General features: G+C 40.3%; 4 gene segments (V, D, J or C); all 4 read right to left on the bottom strand.

Annotated features, from left to right (window-relative positions):
* Positions 1–1,891: 1,891 nt before the first annotated feature.
* Positions 1,892–4,763, bottom strand: LOC130124512 (T cell receptor alpha variable 19-like; the record flags this gene model as incomplete). The annotated part of the segment is given in 3 exon segments: positions 1,892–1,945; positions 4,352–4,650; positions 4,745–4,763. Coding segments are annotated over 3 exon segments (372 nt in total), but the record flags the coding sequence as incomplete, so codon positions are not given.
* Positions 4,764–6,924: 2,161 nt separating this feature from the next.
* On the bottom strand, positions 6,925–10,053 carry LOC130124511 (T cell receptor alpha variable 18-like; the record flags this gene model as incomplete). The annotated part of the segment is given in 3 exon segments: positions 6,925–6,978; positions 9,621–9,940; positions 10,035–10,053. Coding segments are annotated over 3 exon segments (393 nt in total), but the record flags the coding sequence as incomplete, so codon positions are not given.
* Positions 10,054–11,359: 1,306 nt separating this feature from the next.
* LOC130124244 (T cell receptor alpha variable 14/delta variable 4-like) lies at positions 11,360–11,789 on the bottom strand (the record flags this gene model as incomplete). The annotated part of the segment is given in 2 exon segments: positions 11,360–11,676; positions 11,771–11,789. Coding segments are annotated over 2 exon segments (336 nt in total), but the record flags the coding sequence as incomplete, so codon positions are not given.
* A 3,501-nt stretch (positions 11,790–15,290) lies between these two features.
* Positions 15,291–15,756, bottom strand: LOC130124510 (T cell receptor alpha variable 19-like; the record flags this gene model as incomplete). The annotated part of the segment is given in 2 exon segments: positions 15,291–15,643; positions 15,738–15,756. Coding segments are annotated over 2 exon segments (372 nt in total), but the record flags the coding sequence as incomplete, so codon positions are not given.
* Positions 15,757–18,503: the final 2,747 nt, after the last annotated feature.

Here is an 18,503-nt window from a genome sequence, read left to right as displayed (position 1 = left end):
AAGTGAAAATAACTCAGCAGCTCTTCAGTTGCAACATGAAGTCTTTGACATTCAGTTCTCTAACTCCTCCCCTTGTCTTGGTCTTTGTAGTGTTATAGTGGTGGAGGTTTAGAAATTAATGTCATGATGGACCCTTCACCTCTTTGTTCTCTTTGCTAATATATATATATATATATATATATATATATATATATATATATATATATATATATATAAGGGAATTCTTACATTATAAGAAATGATAAATTTGTTGATCTAAACAGGACGACATAGAATAAGATTAGTCATTATAATTATTAAATGGTTTCTGAACATGACCCAAAGTCAATAAGTCTCACCAACCATGACAGAGACAAAAACTGTGGAAAGAAAGGTCCTCCTTATCTCTATTTAAACAGACAATGGCCATCAGTAATATTTTCCTAAGATATAACAAAGGGGGACAGAATTAGCACAGTGGCGCCCCCAAGGGGTGGCCAGGGGTGGCCACGGCCCCCTGATACTATCCCTGGCCCCCCTGCTGCCCCCCCCTCCCCCAGCCACGAGTCGCATATGCAGAATATGCTTCTGATTAACCATAATATCCTTCTAGCTGATATTTTACATTAGGTGCCGTTCATTTAAATCAATAATGTATATTTTTCATAATAATTCATGTCAAAGAAAGTAACAAATGCATAGCCAGGCAGCCAGTCGCTTCTGATCGTCCGTCACTGCATCACACATACACAATCTAACAATGAATCATCTAACACTTTACAATATATACAGATACATAACACATTAAATCAGAACTGTTGTGGAACTCAAAATGTTAACTGTACCAGTGTTAGTCTTTGCACATCAGCTATGTAGTAACATTAACTGTAAAAAAATAAGAAACCAAAGTATTTCAGTAGGCGATTCCTTAACTCTCATGTTGGCAGTTTTCAATTAGCCTATACAGTATACTACAACAGCATAATAGAATTCCTGAAATTCAGTCATGGCTTTTGGTTTTGGTGTGCCACCCCAAGATTTTCAGTGGCCCCATTTGGCCACCCCTATGAACATTCTCTGGGGGCGTGACTGAATTAGCAAGAGATAATCCACGTCAAGTTATGCGTGAAAGTATTTTAAACTACAATACAAAATAAAGAACCACATGACACAAAGTGCAGAATGTAAAAATTCTTTATCACACAACTTCGGTTGAATTATTCTGCTTATAGAATGATCACTTGGCAAGATATTAGAAGAAAAACATTTAATTTTTTGTAACTAATGTTTTGAAGTGAGCAGTAAAATATTATGAACAAAAAGTTAGCCATTAAGCTAAAATGTTGAATGTTAATTGGACTCAATACTAATTCAACATGTTGTGCAGCAACTTCTTGTCCTGCGTGTGAATTTATAACAATATTTAACCTTGAGCTGAACTATGTGTGCATTAAAAGGTTTTGACGCAAACCTTCCATCAACCAGAAACAAGGATCCTCCATGGCCATGCTATGATTAGAGATACTAAATATCTCACCTTGTTTCTAATGAGCTGATATTAAAACTCTACTTGATTGATCTGCTGTTAAATGACAGAAGCAGCTGAAGTGTGTAAATGTTCTGTCAGACACTGTCAGGTTTGTGTACAGTGACTCTGGGTTTCCTGTCACTGTGGGCCTCACAGCACAGTAGTACACAGCAGAGTCTGTCACTGCAGCAGAGGACATCTCCACTTCCATTTGAGTCTCATTCACTTTAACAGACAGTCTGGAGTTTGAAGCTGCTCTTTTTATTGCTGAACCTGATTTAGTGGAGGATATTAGAAACTGTGGTGGTTCTCCTGAGTCCTGGCGATACCAATATAAGTATTCTGCTGAGGAGTATTTACAGGAGAGAGTAACTTTGGAACCTTCTAGACCATGTACTCTGTCTTGGAGGGACTGGATGGTTTGCTGATAACTGGAACCTGCAGATGGGAAGAAATGATTAAAAAGTCAATAATCATGTCATATATTGAATCTATCTCATTATTTTTTCTGTTAAAAAGGGATTCATAGTTTAACAAATACTGAGCTGCCAAAGTGTTTCTTACCAGTAAAGCCAGTGAATAAAACAAGTGGTAGGAGGAACTGCATGGCTGATGTCAGACGTCAAACAGAAACTGTGGCACAGCAACAATCACCTAGTTAAAGATGTGCTGCTTTCAGAGATCTGATCTGTTTCCCTGTCTGTCAAACTCCACTTCCTGCTGAAGAGGAAACAATGACTGGATCAACTCTGACAGCTTATTACAATCCACTGTCCAGATAGGTTTAGCAAGGATATTCAAATAAAACAATCAATTAATCATGGTTTAAGGATAATCTAATCTTTAAGGAATGTTGATAGAATAGAGTTATTATTATTAAATATTTTATATTACCTTCAGGTTGTCTTTCTTCTCCTGTCATCATGTAGTTTATCTTTTGTGGTTGGGTTTATATGTGAGACAGTATGGGATTTATTGTTGTGTTTCTTCTAAAACTAGAATACTACACATGAATATTGTGATGTCTGCTCAATCATCCAGGTGTAGAATCCCAGAAAAGTTGAATCAGTTCATCTGGACACAAGGTTTCATGGGAGAAACGTGTCATCATTCATCTAGGAGACTGTCAGTGTCTTTGTCTCAGAGGCTGACGAAGTCACTTTGATGACATCATGACCGAAGAAACCAACCGGCTGATGTCCAAAGTGGATGCAGTTACATATCTACACTGAATCACACGTTTTTTCACTATCAGATGAAACAGAAGACCTGCTGACTTACTCTGCTCCCTCTCCTCCCCCAACATCTCCCCCATCATGCTGAAAATGTTCACCCTCCAGTGTTATCAGCCACTCTTCTTTTTCTTTTTTCTTTTGTTTTGGGGGTGGGGGGGTACATTATGAATGGGGGCATTTGCTGGGCCAAGTGTAAAATCAACCTGTTGAACATGTGCTGACCCAATGTGTACTTAAAATACCTGATGCTCACTCTCAGCAGAGCCATAAGGTTTGTCTGCACTGTGTACTTCAGATTCACATTCAGACAACTTTATTTCTCCCAGAAGGACAATTCAGTTCCACAATCTACCCAGACCATACACAAGCTCACACACAAGCAGCAAGCAGCAGTATGTCAGAGACAAGAGACAGAACAGTACATGGGCAAGAGATGCACACTGGCGCCATCGTGTGGCCATCCAATAAGACTCACACGAGGACCAGGCGAAAGATAAAAATGCAAAGTCAAGTCAATTTGGTTTGTATAGCCCAATATCACAAATTACAAATTAAAAGAAGAAATAAATGAAGAAAGAAACAAACAAACAAATAAACAAATAAATAAATAAATAAAGCATCCTAAGAGACATTGCACGTTACATTCCAGCACAACATTCAGTGAACGTACAGGCCCAAAAGCCATGTGAAGAACAGACAAGGTAGAAACCAACTATTGTGGTTTAAAACCAAATAAAGCCTTCATTTAAAATGACTACTCTCAGGGCGTCCGGGTAGCGTAGCGGACTATTCCGTTGCTTAGCAACACGGGGATCGCCGGATCGAGTCCCCGTGTTACCTCCGGCTTGCTCCCTACAGACACAATTGGCCGTGTCTGCGAGTGGGAAGCCGGATGTGGGTATGTGTCCTGGTCGCTGCACTAGCGCCTCCTCTGGTCGATCGGGGCGCCTGGTCGGGGGGGGGGGATTAGCGTGATCCTCCCACGCACTAACTCCCCCTGGTGGAACTCCTCACTGTCAAGTGAACAGAAGTGATGACTCTCATCACAGTGGTGAACGATTTATAGTGACGACCAGGGAACACCATGTTTTGTATGCGGGTTCAAAAGTAAGACAGGGAGCTAAAATAATGAGTCTTGAAAGAATAGCTGTTAAATAAGCAGGACTAAACACCACCACTCACCTGTCACCATACACACTGCTACTTGTCCCATGGATTAGTCAAGCAGTCTCGCTTCCATCAAGGAACCACCAAGCTCTGACTTCCATCAAGTTATTTTTCTTCTAAGACTAGAATACAATGCAGAATTTGTTAAACGAATCTACAGAAGACATTCATACTTTTCTTTATCAAGACAGTTTAACGTTTCAATGCAGAATCAAATGTTTTTGAATGTTGTATTGACACATTGGACAAATCAGCAGTTGTATGAAGCTGGCTTGTCAAACTGTCCAAGGTGTTTTTCTTCAACAAGAACCAATGACTTTAAAATGTTAATACTGCCCTCTAGTGGATCTGATTATCGTTGCGCTGTCTCTGGATTCTTGATAGACACTCTAAGGTTTTTGTAGTACGTCTTGCAGTTTCATGTCACTGTGGGCCTCAGAGCACAGTAGTACACAGCAGAGTCAGACAGCTGCAGACTCTGGATCTTCAGAGGAACTGATCTTGAGCTGGAATCCAGGCTGGAATCAAATCTCTCCTTGAACCCGTCCGCTGTGTTCCCTGATCCAAAACTAGAGCGGCTCAGAATGAATGTGGGCTTGTCGTCTGCAGCCTGTCTGTACCAGTAAAGATATGGACCTGTGTCACTGGTGTTATAGTGACAGTCCAGTGTTACTGTCTCTCCCTCACTAACAGTCACACCTCCTTTGGGTTGGAGCACGTTGTCTTTTTGAGCTCTGCATTCTGCGGGACAACAACAGACGGTGTCAGTGTGAGGAAAAGAATCAACAAGACAAAGTTCAAGTTAATAACAAGCAAACAAAGAGTTGTGTCCTACCAAAGCACATAGCAGCCAACAGCAGTGAGATGAGCAGGAAGCTCATAGCTCTTCTGTTCAGTAACTATGAGCTCCAGTGACCAGAGAGGACTTCCTGTGTCTCACTGTGGAACCTGGTTTTAGCTCCAACACTAAGTGGTAGATTTGAAGGCGGGGCTTGTTCAGAGTGACAGGGCTGATGACCAATCCCCTGTTATTACTGCTGCTGACAGGTTCAGACAGTACAACACATTTTACACCATATTCCTGTTGAGGGGAATTGTCTTGAAACAATGAACAAGTGTTATGTTATTATTGTTTGTGTGATTCATGTAAAGTTGAATGCATGTTGTTGAATCCTTGCAAATGAATCACAAAATTAATATTGTAGATATTAAAGTATTTAGATTTTTTTTTGTCTTTTATGGAGGAAACCTGAAGAAGATTTGCATTGTGTTATGAAAAACATTGACAACAAACACTTCACCTCTTTGTTCTCTTTACTAAAATATATATAAGGGAATTCTTACATTATAAGAAATGATAAATGTGTTGTTCTAAACAGGACGTCATAGAATAACATTAGTCATTATAATTATTAAATGGTTTCTGAACATGACCCAAAGTCAATAAGTCTCACCAACCATGACAGAGACAAAAACTGTGGAAAGAAAGGTCCTCCTTATAGAGTGCCTCTATTTAAACAGACAATGGCCATCAGTAATATTTTCCTAAGATATAACAACGGGGGGACAGAATTAGCACAGTGGCGCCCCCAAGGTGTGGCCAGGGGTGGCCACGGCCACCCTGATACTATCCCTGGCCCCCCTGCTGCCCCCCTCCCCCCCAGCCACAAGTCGCATTTGCAGAATATGCTTCTGATTAACCATAATATCCTTCTATCTGATATTTTACATTAGGTGCCGTTCATTTAAATCAATAATGTATATTTTTCATAATAATTCATGTCAAAGAAAGTAACAAATGCATAGCCAGGCAGCCAGTCGCTTCTGATCGTCCGTCACTGCGTCACACATATACCATCCAACAATGAATCATCTAACACTTTACAATATATACAGATACATAACACATTAAAACAGAACTGTTGTGGAACTCAAAATGTTAACTGTACCAGTATTAGTCTATGCACATCAGATATGTAGTAACATTAACTGTAAAAAACAAGAAACCAAAGTATTTCAGTAGGCGATTCCTTAACTCTCATGTTGGCAGTTTTCAATTAGCCTATACAGTATACTACAACAGCATAATAGAATTCCTGAAATTCAGTCATGGCTTTTGGTTTTGGTGTGCCACCCCAAGATTTTCAGTGGCCCCATTTGGCCACCCCTATGAACATTCTCTGGGGGCGTGACTGAATTAGCAAGAGATAATCCACGTCAAGTTATGCGTGAAAGTATCTTAAACTACAATACAAAATAAAGAACCACATGACACAAAGTGCAGAATGTAAAAATTCTTTATCACATAACTTCGGTTGAATTATTCTGCTTATAGAATGATCACTTGGCAAGATATTAGAAGAAAAACATTTAATTTTTTGTAACTAATGTTTTGAAGTGAGCAGTAAAATATTATGAACAAAAAGTTAGCCATTAAGCTAAAATGTTGAATGTTAATTGGACTCAATACTAATTCAACATGTTGTGCAGCAACTTCTTGTCCTGCGTGTGAATTTATAACAATATTTAACCTTGAGCTGAACTATGTGTGTATTAAAAGGTTTTGACGCAAACCTTCCATCAACCAGAAACAAGGATCCTCCATGGTAATGCTATGATTAGAGATACTAAATATCTCACCTTGTTTCTAATGAGCTGATATTAAAACTCTACTTGATTGATCAGCTGTTAAAGGACAGAAGCAGCTGAAGTGTGTAAATGTTCTGTCAGACACTGTCAGGTTTGTGTACAGTGACTCTGGGTTTCCTGTCACTGTGGGCCTCACAGCACAGTAGTACACAGCAGAGTCTGTCACTGCAGCAGAGGACATCTCCACTTCCATTTGAGTCTCATTCACTTTAACAGACAGTCTGGAGTTTGTATCTGCTCTGTTCATTATTGAACCTGATTTAGTGGAGGATATTAGAAACTGTGGTGGTTCTCCTGCGTCCTGGCGATACCAAAAGAAGTAGTCTGCTGAGGAGTATTTACAGGAGAGAGTAACTTTGGCACCTTCTAGACCATGTACTCTGTCTTGGAGGGACTGGATGGTTTGCTGATAACTGGAACCTGCAGATGGGAAGAAATGATTAAAAAGTCAATAATCATGTCATATATTGAATCTATCTCATTATTTTTTCTGTTAAAAAGGGATTCATAGTTTAACAAATACTGAGCTGCCAAAGTGTTTCTTACCAGTAAAGCCAGTGAATAAAACAAGTGGTAGGAGGAACTGCATGGCTGATGTCACACGTCAAACAGAAACTGTGGCACAGCAACAATCACCTAGTTAAAGATGTGCTGCTCTCAGAGATCTGATCTGTTTCCCTGTCTGTCAAACTCCACTTCCTGCTGAAGAGGAAACAATGACTGGATCAACTCTGACAGCTTATTACAATCCACTGTCCAGATAGGTTTAGCAAGAATATTCAAATAAAACAATCAATTAATCATGGTTTAAGAATAATCTAATCTTTAAGGAATGTTGATAGAATAGAGTTATTATTATTAAATATTTTATATTACCTTCAGGTTGGCTTTCTTCTCCTGTCATCATGTAGTTTATCTTTTGTGGTTGGGTTTATATGTGAGACAGTATGGGATTTATTGTTGTGTTTCTTCTAAAACTAGAATACTACACATGAATATGTTGATGCCTGCTCAATCATCCAGGTGTAGAATCCCAGAAAAGTTGAATCAGTTCATCTGGACACAAGGTTTCATGGGAGAAACATGTCATCATTCATCTAGGAGACTGTCAGTCTCTTAGTCTCAGAGGCTGAGGAAGTCACTTTGATGACGTCATGACTGAAGAAACCAACCGGCTGATGTCCAAAGTGGATGCAGTTGCATATCTACACTGAATCACACGTTTTTTCACTATCAGTTGAAACAGCAGATCTGCTGACTTACTCTCCTCCCTCTCCTCCCCCAACACCCCCATCCAACACTTCTCTGACTGTTTCTGATGAACGTGATGTCCCCAAAGCTCCCGGCAGTTTTATTTTACTTGAAACTATGACATCTGATTTTATTCCTGATGAATGAGGTCATCACTCTCATATTCAGCAGGAAGTGTAAAAGTATGGGGACGGATGGATGTTAGAACTGGGGGGACATCTCTCACGGCTTTTTACTCTCCTTCACTCTCAGATGAAACAGAAAACCTGCTGACTTACTCTCCTCCCTCTCCTCCCCCAACATCTCCCCCATCATGCTGAAAATGTTCACCCTCCAGTGTTATCAGCCACTCTTCTTTTTCTTTTTTCTTTTGTTTTGGGGGTGGGGGGGTACATTATGAATGGGGGCATTTGCTGGGCCAAGTGTAAAATCAACCTGTTGAACATGTGCTGACCCAATGTGTACTTAAAATCCCTGATGCTCACTCTCAGCAGAGCCATAAGGTTTGTCTGCACTGTGTACTTCAGATTCACATTCAGACAACTTTATTTCTCCCAGAAGGACAATTCAGTTCCACAATCTACCCAGACCATACACAAGCTCACACACAAGCAGCAAGCAGCAGTATGTCAGAGACAAGAGACAGAACAGTACATGGGCAAGAGATGCACACTGGCGCCATCATGTGGCCATCCAAGCAGACTCACACGAGGACCAGGCGAAAGATAAAAATGCACAGTCAAGTCAAGTCAATTTGGTTTGTATAGCCCAATATCACAAATTACAAATTAAAAGAAGAAATAAATGAAGAAACAAACAAATAAATAAATAAATAAAGCATCCTAAGATACATTGCACGTTACATTCCAGCACAACATTCAGTGAACGTACAGGCCCACAAGCCATGTGAAGAACAGACAAGGTAGAAACCAACTATTGTGGTTTAAAACAAAACAAAGCCTTCATTTAAAATGACTACTCTCAGGACGTCCGGGTAGCGTAGCGGACTATTCCGTTGCTTAGCAACACGGGGATCACCGGATCGAGTCCCCGTGTTACCTCCGGCTTGCTCCCTGCAGACACAATTGGCCGTGTCTGCGGGTGGGAAGCCGGATGTGGGTATGTGTCCTGGTCGCTGCACTAGCGCCTCCTCTGGTCGATCGGGGCGCCTGGTCGGGGGGGGGGAGATTAGCGTGATCCTCCCACGCACTAACTCCCCCTGGTGGAACTCCTCACTGTCAAGTGAACAGAAGTGATGACTCTCGTCACAGTGGTGAACGATTTATAGTGACGACCAGGGAACACCATGTTTTGTATGCGTGTTCAAAAGTAAGACAGGGAGCTAAAATAATGAGTCTTGAAAGAATAGCTGTTAAATAAGCAGGACTAAACACCACCACTCACCTGTCACCATACACACTGCTACTTGTCCCATGGATTAGTCAAGCAGTCTCGCTTCCATCAAGGAACCACCAAGCTCTGACTTCCATCAAGTTATTTTTCTTCTAAGACTAGAATACAATGCAGAATTTGTTAAACGAATCTACAGAAGACATTAATACTTTTCTTTATCAAGATAGTTTAACGTTTCAATGCAGAATCAAATGTTTTTGAATGTTGTATTGACACATTGGACAAATCAGCAGTTGTAGGAAGCTGGCTTGTCAAACTGTCCAATGTGTTTTTCTTCAGCAAGGAACCAGTCTTTAAAATGTGAATACTGCCCTCTAGTGGATCTGGATTATCATTGCGCTGTCTCTGGATTCTTGATAGACACCCCAAAGGTTTTTGTAGTACGTCTTGCAGTTTCCTGTCACTGTGGGCCTCAGAGCACAGTAGTACACAGCAGAGTCAGACAGCTGCAGACTCTGGATCTTCAGAGGAACTGATCTTGAGCTGGAATCCAGGCTGGAATCCAATCTCGCCTTGAACCCGTCCGCTGTGTCCCCTGATTCAGCAGTAATGCGGCTCAGAATGAATGTGGGCTTGTCGTCTGCAGCCTGTCTGTACCAGAAAAGATATGTATTTGAGCCACTGCTGTTATAGTGACAGTCCAGTGTTACTGTCTCTCCCTCACTAACAGTCACACCTCCTTTGGGTTGGAGCACGTTGTCTTTTTGAGCTCTGCATTCTGTGGGACAACAACAGACGGTGTCAGTGTGAGGAAAAGAATCAACAAGACAAAGTTCAGATTAATAACAAGCAAACCAAGAGTTGTGTCCTACCAAAGCACATAGCAGCCAACAGCAGTGAGATGAGCAGGAAGCTCATAGCTCTTCTGTTCAGTAACTATGAGCTCCAGTGACCAGAGAGGACTTCCTGTGTCTCACTGTGGAACCTTGTTTTAGCTCCAACACTAAGTGGTAGATTTGAAGGAGGGGCTTGTTGACAGGTTCATACAGTACAACACATTTTAGATCATATTCCTGTTGAGGGGAATCTCCTTTAAAACAATGAACACATCTTATTAGTCAACTTCTACAGTTGCATCAAACATGTGTCTACCTATTTTTTTAAGTCATGAATTGGGTTGTTTGGTTGTCTGTTTTTACTTGAGTGGATGTGAACTAAATGCAATATGTAGTGTATAACATGGACATTTTAAAAAAAAAGTACAGTCAACACTGTGCATAAAGTCGTTGTGAAATTTTTATAAGAGAAATGCTGCCTTTTGCAAATGTCTGGATTATCTGGACAGAAACAAACGGACATAAATGAAGAGGGAACTAAGACATGAGTTATCAAACCAAACTCCAACCAACATCTCAACTAATCTTAAAGATTTGTAGTCAACCAGTCAAATGTTCATGTAATGTAACTATTGTTACATGAAGGGTTTATGTGAAACCATCTCCATTAAGCTGTCGACAAAGTTATCCACCTCCTCTGATTGAACAAGTCATAAAGTTTTGTGAAATTTTAAAATGGGTCGTCGTGTATTTTTACAAAGGGCAAATACATCAAACTGAATATTACCGCTGATACAATATTGTCATTATTTAGATATGAAACCTTATTTGATTAATCTTATGTTAAATGACAGAAGGAGCTATGTCAGAATGGATACCTATGTCTGAATGTGGTTTATTGATTACAGCTCTGCTTTCAGTACAACTGTACCATCTAAACTGGTGTGGAAACTCGGAGGTCTTGGTCTGGGCAACTCTATCTGTAATTGCTCATTTAATTTCCTGAGATGCACACCCAAGACTGTGAGAATAGGTAAAACATAATCATCCAGATTAGTTCTTCAGACTGGCACACCTCAGGGCTGATGTCTAGGCCCCCTAATGTACAGTCTATTTATCAAGACAGTTTAATGTTTCAATGCAGAATCAAATGTTTTTGAATGTTGTATTGACACATTGGATAAATCAGCAGTTGTAGGAAGCTGGCTTGTCAAACTGTCCAATTTGTTTTTCTTCAACAAGGAGCGATGAGATTAAAATGTGAATACTGCCCTCTAGTGGATGTGGGTTAACATTGTGTTGTCTCTGGATTCTTGATAGACACTCTAAAGGTTTTTGTAGTACATCTTGCAGTTTCCTGTCACTGTGGGCCTCAGAGCACAGTAGTACACAGCAGAGTCAGACAGCTGCAGACTCTGGATCTTCAGAGGAACTGATCTTGAGCTGGAATCCAGGCTGGAATCAAATCTCTCCTTGAACCCGTCCCCTGTGTTCCCTGATCCAAAAGTAGAGCGGCTCAGAATGAATGTGGGCTTGTCGTCTGCAGCCTGTCTGTACCAGTAAAGAGATGGACTTCTGTCACTGGTGTTATAGTGACAGTCCAGTGTTACTGTCTCTCCCTCACTAACAGTCACACCTCCTTTGGGTTGGAGCACGTTGTCTTTTTGAGCTCTGCATTCTGTGGGACAACAACAGACGGTGTCAGTGTGAGGAAAAGAATCAACAAGACAAAGTTCAGATTAATAACAAGCAAACAAAGAGTTGTGTCCTACCAAAGCACATAGCAGCCAACAGCAGTGAGATGAGCAGGAAGCTCATAGCTCTTCTGTTCAGTAACTATGAGCTCCAGTGACCAGAGAGGACTTCCTGTGTCTCACTGTGGAACCTGGTTTTAGCTCCAACACTAAGTGGTAGATTTGAAGGCGGGGCTTGTTCAGAGTGACAGGGCTGATGACCAATCCCCTGTTATCTGCTGCTGACAGATTCAGACAGTAAAACACATTTTACTTTCAATTTAATTCAATTCAATTTTATTGTCATTAAAAACAATGTGCAGGCACATGTTAAAAATGAAATGAGGGCTGTATCTTCACCAAACAGTGCAAGACAGACACAGACAAACACAGCAAACACAGTATAAGATATACACACATGAAGACCCAGCTAAAAATAAGTTTAAAATAAGTTAAAATGTATAAGTTACATCATATTCCTGTTGAGGGGAATTGTCTTTAAAACAATCAACACGTATTATGTTGTTCTTATTTATGTGATTCGTATAAAGTTGAATCCATTTTGGTTCATCTTTGGAAATGAAGGACATTTAATATTCAAATATTTAAAATTTGAGCTATTTATTATTTGGATTTTGTTTTTGTTTTTGATTTGTTTTGTTTTTTGTTTTTGTTTTTGTTTTTTTCTTTTGCATTTTATGGAGAAAACCGGAAGAATAATTGCATTGTGTTGTGAATAACATAGATAATAAAAATGCAGAAATCTTTGTATTGGAAAAGCACATTCATCCTGTGTCATTAAAGAGTGTGGGTGTGATGTGCTAATAAACTGATGGAATCACGGCAAAGTTGATGGAGTATTTGGAAAGAAATAAAGGTTTGTTTTTCCCTCATCATTTTAATTGTAGATGGCTGAAACCTAAAATCATCCTCAGACTGTCGATCTGTTTTCATAATTTGAAGAACTTTTAGCATCTCAGTGTATCTCTGAGGATTCAGCTGTGATTCCACTCAGCTCTACATGACTCTTCATCACTATGAAGAACCTGAATGGACTAAATGACAACAAGTAAATAAAGGTATGAGTCATGAAACCAGACTACAGCCACCATGAAAACTAAAGTTAAAGGCTTGAAGTCAGTCATTCATGTGATGTAACTAATGTCATAGGAAGGTGGAGGTCCAACCGTCTCTATCAAGTTAATGAGAAACATTGATCATGAACATTGTCAAATGGTATCCTGATGGTGTCCTGAAGATGCACCAAAGCCATGACCACATCTCATCCACAGTTATAGTAAAAAAATACAAAGAGGAGGCAAAGAAAACACTAATCCAGTTCCACTGAATGAACAAGAAGTTATATTTTATCAAACTTAAATATAAAGATAACTATATTTGCACAAAGTGCAAAAACATTAGTCCAGTTATGAACTCTGATAAATTATTTTCATTATGTGGGTATGAAAACTCTACTTGATTGATCTGCTGTTAAATGAGAAGCAGCTGAAGTTTGTAAATGTTCTGTCAGACACTGTCAGGTTTTTGTACAGTGACTCTGGGTTTCCTGTCACTGTGGGCCTCACAGCACAGTAGTACACAGCAGAGTCTGTCACTGCAGCAGAGGACATCTCCAGATGAAACGCTTTTCTTTCTCTCTCATGCTTAAGAGTCAACCCTGGTACTTTCTCTGAATATTCCATGATGAGAAGCTGTGGAGGTCAGCTGGAGTACTGTCGATACCAGTAGAGGTTCTCTGTAGAGACAGAGTAGTTGCAGGAGAGAGTGACCCTGTCTCCTTCCAAAGCCAGAATTCTATCATGAAATGATGTAACTGAATCCTCAGAGAACCCTAGATAGACACATGGATTTTTACAAACACAATAGTTCATGGAAATACCTTATGGATAATATTAAGATGTATGTTCTTCCATCTCATATTTACCAGAATGAAAGGTAGATATCATCAGCCAGATTAAATGGAGTAGCATTGTGACTGAAGTGTATTGAATCACCAAGTGAAAAGAACTCAGCTGCTCTTCAGTTCCAACATTAGGTCTTTAAAATTCAGTTCTCTAACTCCTCCCCTTGTGATGGACCCTTCACCTCTTTGTTCTCTTTACTAAAATATTATATATATATAAGGGGATTCTTACATTATAAGAAATGATAAATGTGTTGATCTAAACAGGACAACATAGAATAAGATTAGTCATTATAATTATTAAATGGTTTCTGAACATGGCCCAAAGTCAACAAGTCTCACCAACGATGACAGAGACAAAAACTGTGGAAAGAAAGGTCCTCCTTATCAAGTGCCTCTATTTAAACAGACAACGGCCATCAGTAATATTTTCCGAAGAAATAACAACGGGGGGACAGAATTAGCACAATGGCGCCCCCAAGGGGTGGCCAGGGGTGGCCACGGCCACCCCAATACTATTCCTGGGCCCCCTGCTGCCCCCCCCCCCCCCAACCACGAGTCGCATATGCAGAATATGCTTCTGATTGGGCATAATATGCTTCTATCTGATATTTTACATTAGGTGCCGTTCATTTAAATCAGTAATGTTTATTTTTCATAATACAGTCATACAGTTGCAGAATCAACCTTCTATTGATATGCATCATATATTATCTGTTTTGTGTGCTAATGTCATTGATAAAGTCATGTTTTTGCTGGATGTTATCGATATGCTATAAACTCTGTGTACCCAATCCACAGATGAAGAAGCGGAGAGAGAGAGGGAGAGAGGGGGGGGGGTAAAAGTCTATTAGTTTTGGGAGAAATGTCATTTGTCTTGACTCCACAGCTCCTTCCATTGCAGCCAGGCCTCTGTGCTTTCACAGCAGGAGCACGCTTGTTCTTCTCCTACTTGCTGTCATCGCTTCGTCTTTCAAGCAACCTGACAGCTCGACAGAAGAGTGTGTTCCCCGCCTCTCCCTTCCTTCTCGACACGACTCCTCCAGGGCAGCCAAATGAATCAGGAACAAAACATTTGCCTTGCAGAAAATGCACCAGTCCAGCTCAGTCATGACTCTCATCACAGTGGTAAACGATTTATAGTGACGACCAGGGAACACAATGTTTTGTATGCATGTTCGAAAGTAAGACAGGGTGCTAAAATAATGAGTCTTGAAAGAATAGCTGTTAAATAAGCATGACTAAACACCACCACTCACCTGTCACCATACACACTGCTACTTGTCCCATGGATTAGTCAAGCAGTCTCGCTTCCATCAAGTAACCACCAAGCTCTGACTTCCATCAAGTTATTTTTCTTCTAAGACTAGAATACAATGCAGAATTTGTTAAACGAATCTACAGAAGACATTCATACTTCTCTTTATCAAGAGAGTTTAACGTTTCAATGCAGAATCAAATGTTTTTGAATGTTGTATTGACACATTGGACAAATCAGCAGTTGTAGGAAACTGACTTGTCAAACTGTCCAATGTGTTTTTCTTCAGCAAGGAACCAAATACTTTAAAATGTGAATACTGCCCTCTAGTGGATCTGGTTTATCGTTGCGTTGTCCCTGGATTCTTGATAGATGCTCTAAAGGTTTTTGTAGTAGGTTTTGCAGTTTCCTGTCACTGTGGGCCTCAGAGCACAGTAGTACACAGCAGAGTCAGACAGCTGCAGACTCTGGATCTTCAGAGGAACTGATCTTGAGCTGGAATCCAGGCTGGAATCAAATCTCTCCTTGAACCCGTCCACTGTGTTCCCTAATTCAGCAGTAATGCGGCTCAGAATGAATGTGGGCTTGTCGTCTGCAGCCTGTCTGTACCAGAAAAGATATGTATTTGTGCCACTGGTGTTATAGTGACAGTCCAGTGTTACTGTCTCTCCCTCACTAACAGTCACACCTCCTTTGGGTTGGAGCACGTTGTCTTTTTGAGCTCTGCATTCTGTAGGACAACAACAGACGGTGTCAGTGTGAGGAAAGGAATCAACAAGACAAAGTTCAGATTAATAACAAACAAACAAAGAGTTGTGTCCTACCAAAGCACATAGCAGCCAACAGCAGTGAGATGAGCAGGAAGCTCATAGCTCTTCTGTTCAGTAACTATGAGCTCCAGTGACCAGAGAGGACTTCCTCTGTCTCACTGTGGAACCTTGTTTTAGCTCCAACACTAAGTGGTAGATTTGAAGGAGGGGCTTGCTGACAGGTTCAGACAGTAAACACATTTTAGATCATATTCCTGTTGAGGGGAATTGACTTTAAAACAATGAACACGTCTTAATATTCAACTTCTACAGTTGCATCAAACATTTGTCTACCTATCTTTTTAAGTCATGAATTGGGTTGTTTGGTTGTCTGTTTTTACTTGAGTGGATGTGAACTAAGTGCAATATGTTGTGAATAACATGGACATTTAAAAAAAGTACAGTCAACACTGTGTATAAAGTTGTTGTGAAATTTTTATAAGAAAAATGCTGCCTTTTGCAAATGTCTGGATTATCTGGACAGAAACAAACTAAGACATGAGTTATCAAACCAAACTCCAACCAACTTCAGAACTAATCTTAAAGATTTGTAGTCAACCAGTCAAATGTTCATGTAATGTAACAATTGTTACATGAAGGGTTTATGTGAAACCATCTCCATAAAGTTGTAGACAAAGTTATTGATTACAGCTCTGCTTTCAATATCATTGTACCATCCAAACTGGTGTTGAAACTCAGAGGTCTTGGTATGGGCAACTCTATCTCTAATTGCTCATCTGATTTCCTGAGAGGCCCGTCCAAGACTGTGAGAATAGGTAAAACATAATCATCCAGATTAGTTCTTCAGACTGGCACACCTCAGGGCTGATGTCTAGGCCCCCTAATGTACAGTCTATTTACACACGACTGTGTAGCCAAATATGACAACAACAGCATCATTGAATTCACAGATGACACCACAGTGATTGGAGTAATAAGTGACAGTGATGAGACGGCCTATAGGAGGGAAGTGGAAGATTTAACCATATGGTGCCATGATAACGACCTCTCTCTCTAAATGTCAATAAGACAAAATAAATAATGACGTCGCCTTGTGGTGTACTGCACCACAAGGCGACGTCACTAACCGCTCGGCTAAAGGGTCAGACCCGTTAGCTAGGGGGCTAACGTGTCTTATTAGTAGTTTACAATAATAAATAATCATAATTATTCATTTTGCAAATAAATAGTGAACAGTAGATAAGTAATTCATGGTACCGATAAATTCATATTCATATTGTTGGTTCAGATTGCTATTTCTTGAACGCAGCGCGTGCAGTGCCGATTAGCCAATCAGCTGCCTTGCTCGAGAGGGAGGACGTCCCAGAAGCAGCCCGGTTTCAGAACGCCAGGCAGACGCTTGAGAGAAGCCGCTGGAACGAGAGATAGAAGATTCTGCTTTGAAATGGCAGCGAGCTACAGTTGGTTCTTTCTTTATCCAAGCTGAGTGTTTTGTTGGTCTGGTCCTCCTCCGGGCCCTGGGTTTTGTGTTGTGTCCGAGTGTCGTCCAGGACTTGGTGAGTCAACTGCTAACTAGCCGATGCCAACTAGCCGATGCTAACTAGCCGAACTTGTCCGTTTACAATGTCTGTGTGCATAGGCTAGTTAAAGCTATAAGTAGCTCCGTTATGTTGCGGATCATAATTTGTGTAAAGATTGTTGAGGAGCCACGTTTTTCTTTTGTGAACCGAATTCAGAATGTGTTTTTCTTTTGTGAACCGAATTCAGAATGTGTTTTTCTTTTGTGAACCGAATTCAGAATGTGTTTTTCTTTTGTGCAAACCGAGTTGCTAAGCTAGCTCCTTCCAGCTAGGCCGCAGCAGCAGCAGCATGGCGTATTAGCACAGAAATTAAACTGCGTCACGTTTTAGCGGTGGGTAGATTGACCATGTCAGTCGCTACTTCTGTTGTTTTCTTTTGATTATTTTATTGAGAGATACGTAAACTAACGTCTTTGCGTGTGTGATGCGCCTGTTATAATGCAGGCCAGGTTTTTCTTGGATTGGGAAGATCGCGCTTGCTGTTTCTTACCCCAAGCTGGAAACAAGATGGCGAGCCACCTATAGGAGCCCTGCTGGATCCACGTGGTCTGTCTGCGGCTGCAGGCAGCTCATTCTCAGGACAGCAGCCTACAGATTCGAGCACCTGGATTGTGGTAGGACAGAAACTTCCAGTTTGTTACTGCAAAACGTAGTTGGGCTCATTGGAGCAACAACGGACTTTCCAAAAAGGACCGATTATAGCCTACATTGATTATTGATTTTGATTTTTGATCTGATATTGTATTGTTAATCGCAGTATCGGCTGAGTTTATGACTCATTCATACTGTTCATGGGGTAATGCAATTGTTTGTTACTTTTGGCATTCTGATTTACTGGTTAAGTAACTTAGGTTAATGGAAATTAGATCTGAAACTTAAAGGCCCAATGGAAAAAAATAGAACATAAAACAAATTAACATAATTTGTCAACTCAAACAAGCGATAACTTCAAATTAGAATTAAAGGATCCTAAATTAGAACTAAAATATCTATCTAAAATATCAGAAACTCAAAATAGTGGTTTAATAAGGGTTAAATCATAAAACAAGAGGTTTCAAGGAATTTATCCATTCTTACTGTGTTATTGTGTAATTGTGTATGTTTCTCTGTCTATGTTTACAATTCTTTATATAAAAACAAGCCGGCAGATCAAACTTTATTCCCTGGTCTGTGGTCTGCAATCATTTGATGCTAGTTATAAACTGCTCCTACGTACCTAGAACTGGTCCTAGTCAACTGT

The sequence above is a fragment of the Lampris incognitus genome, chromosome 14 (genome assembly GCF_029633865.1).
Source record: "Lampris incognitus isolate fLamInc1 chromosome 14, fLamInc1.hap2, whole genome shotgun sequence".
In the NCBI taxonomy this organism is placed as follows: domain Eukaryota; kingdom Metazoa; phylum Chordata; class Actinopteri; order Lampriformes; family Lampridae; genus Lampris; species Lampris incognitus.
This window is presented reverse-complemented; position numbering and strand designations above follow the sequence as displayed.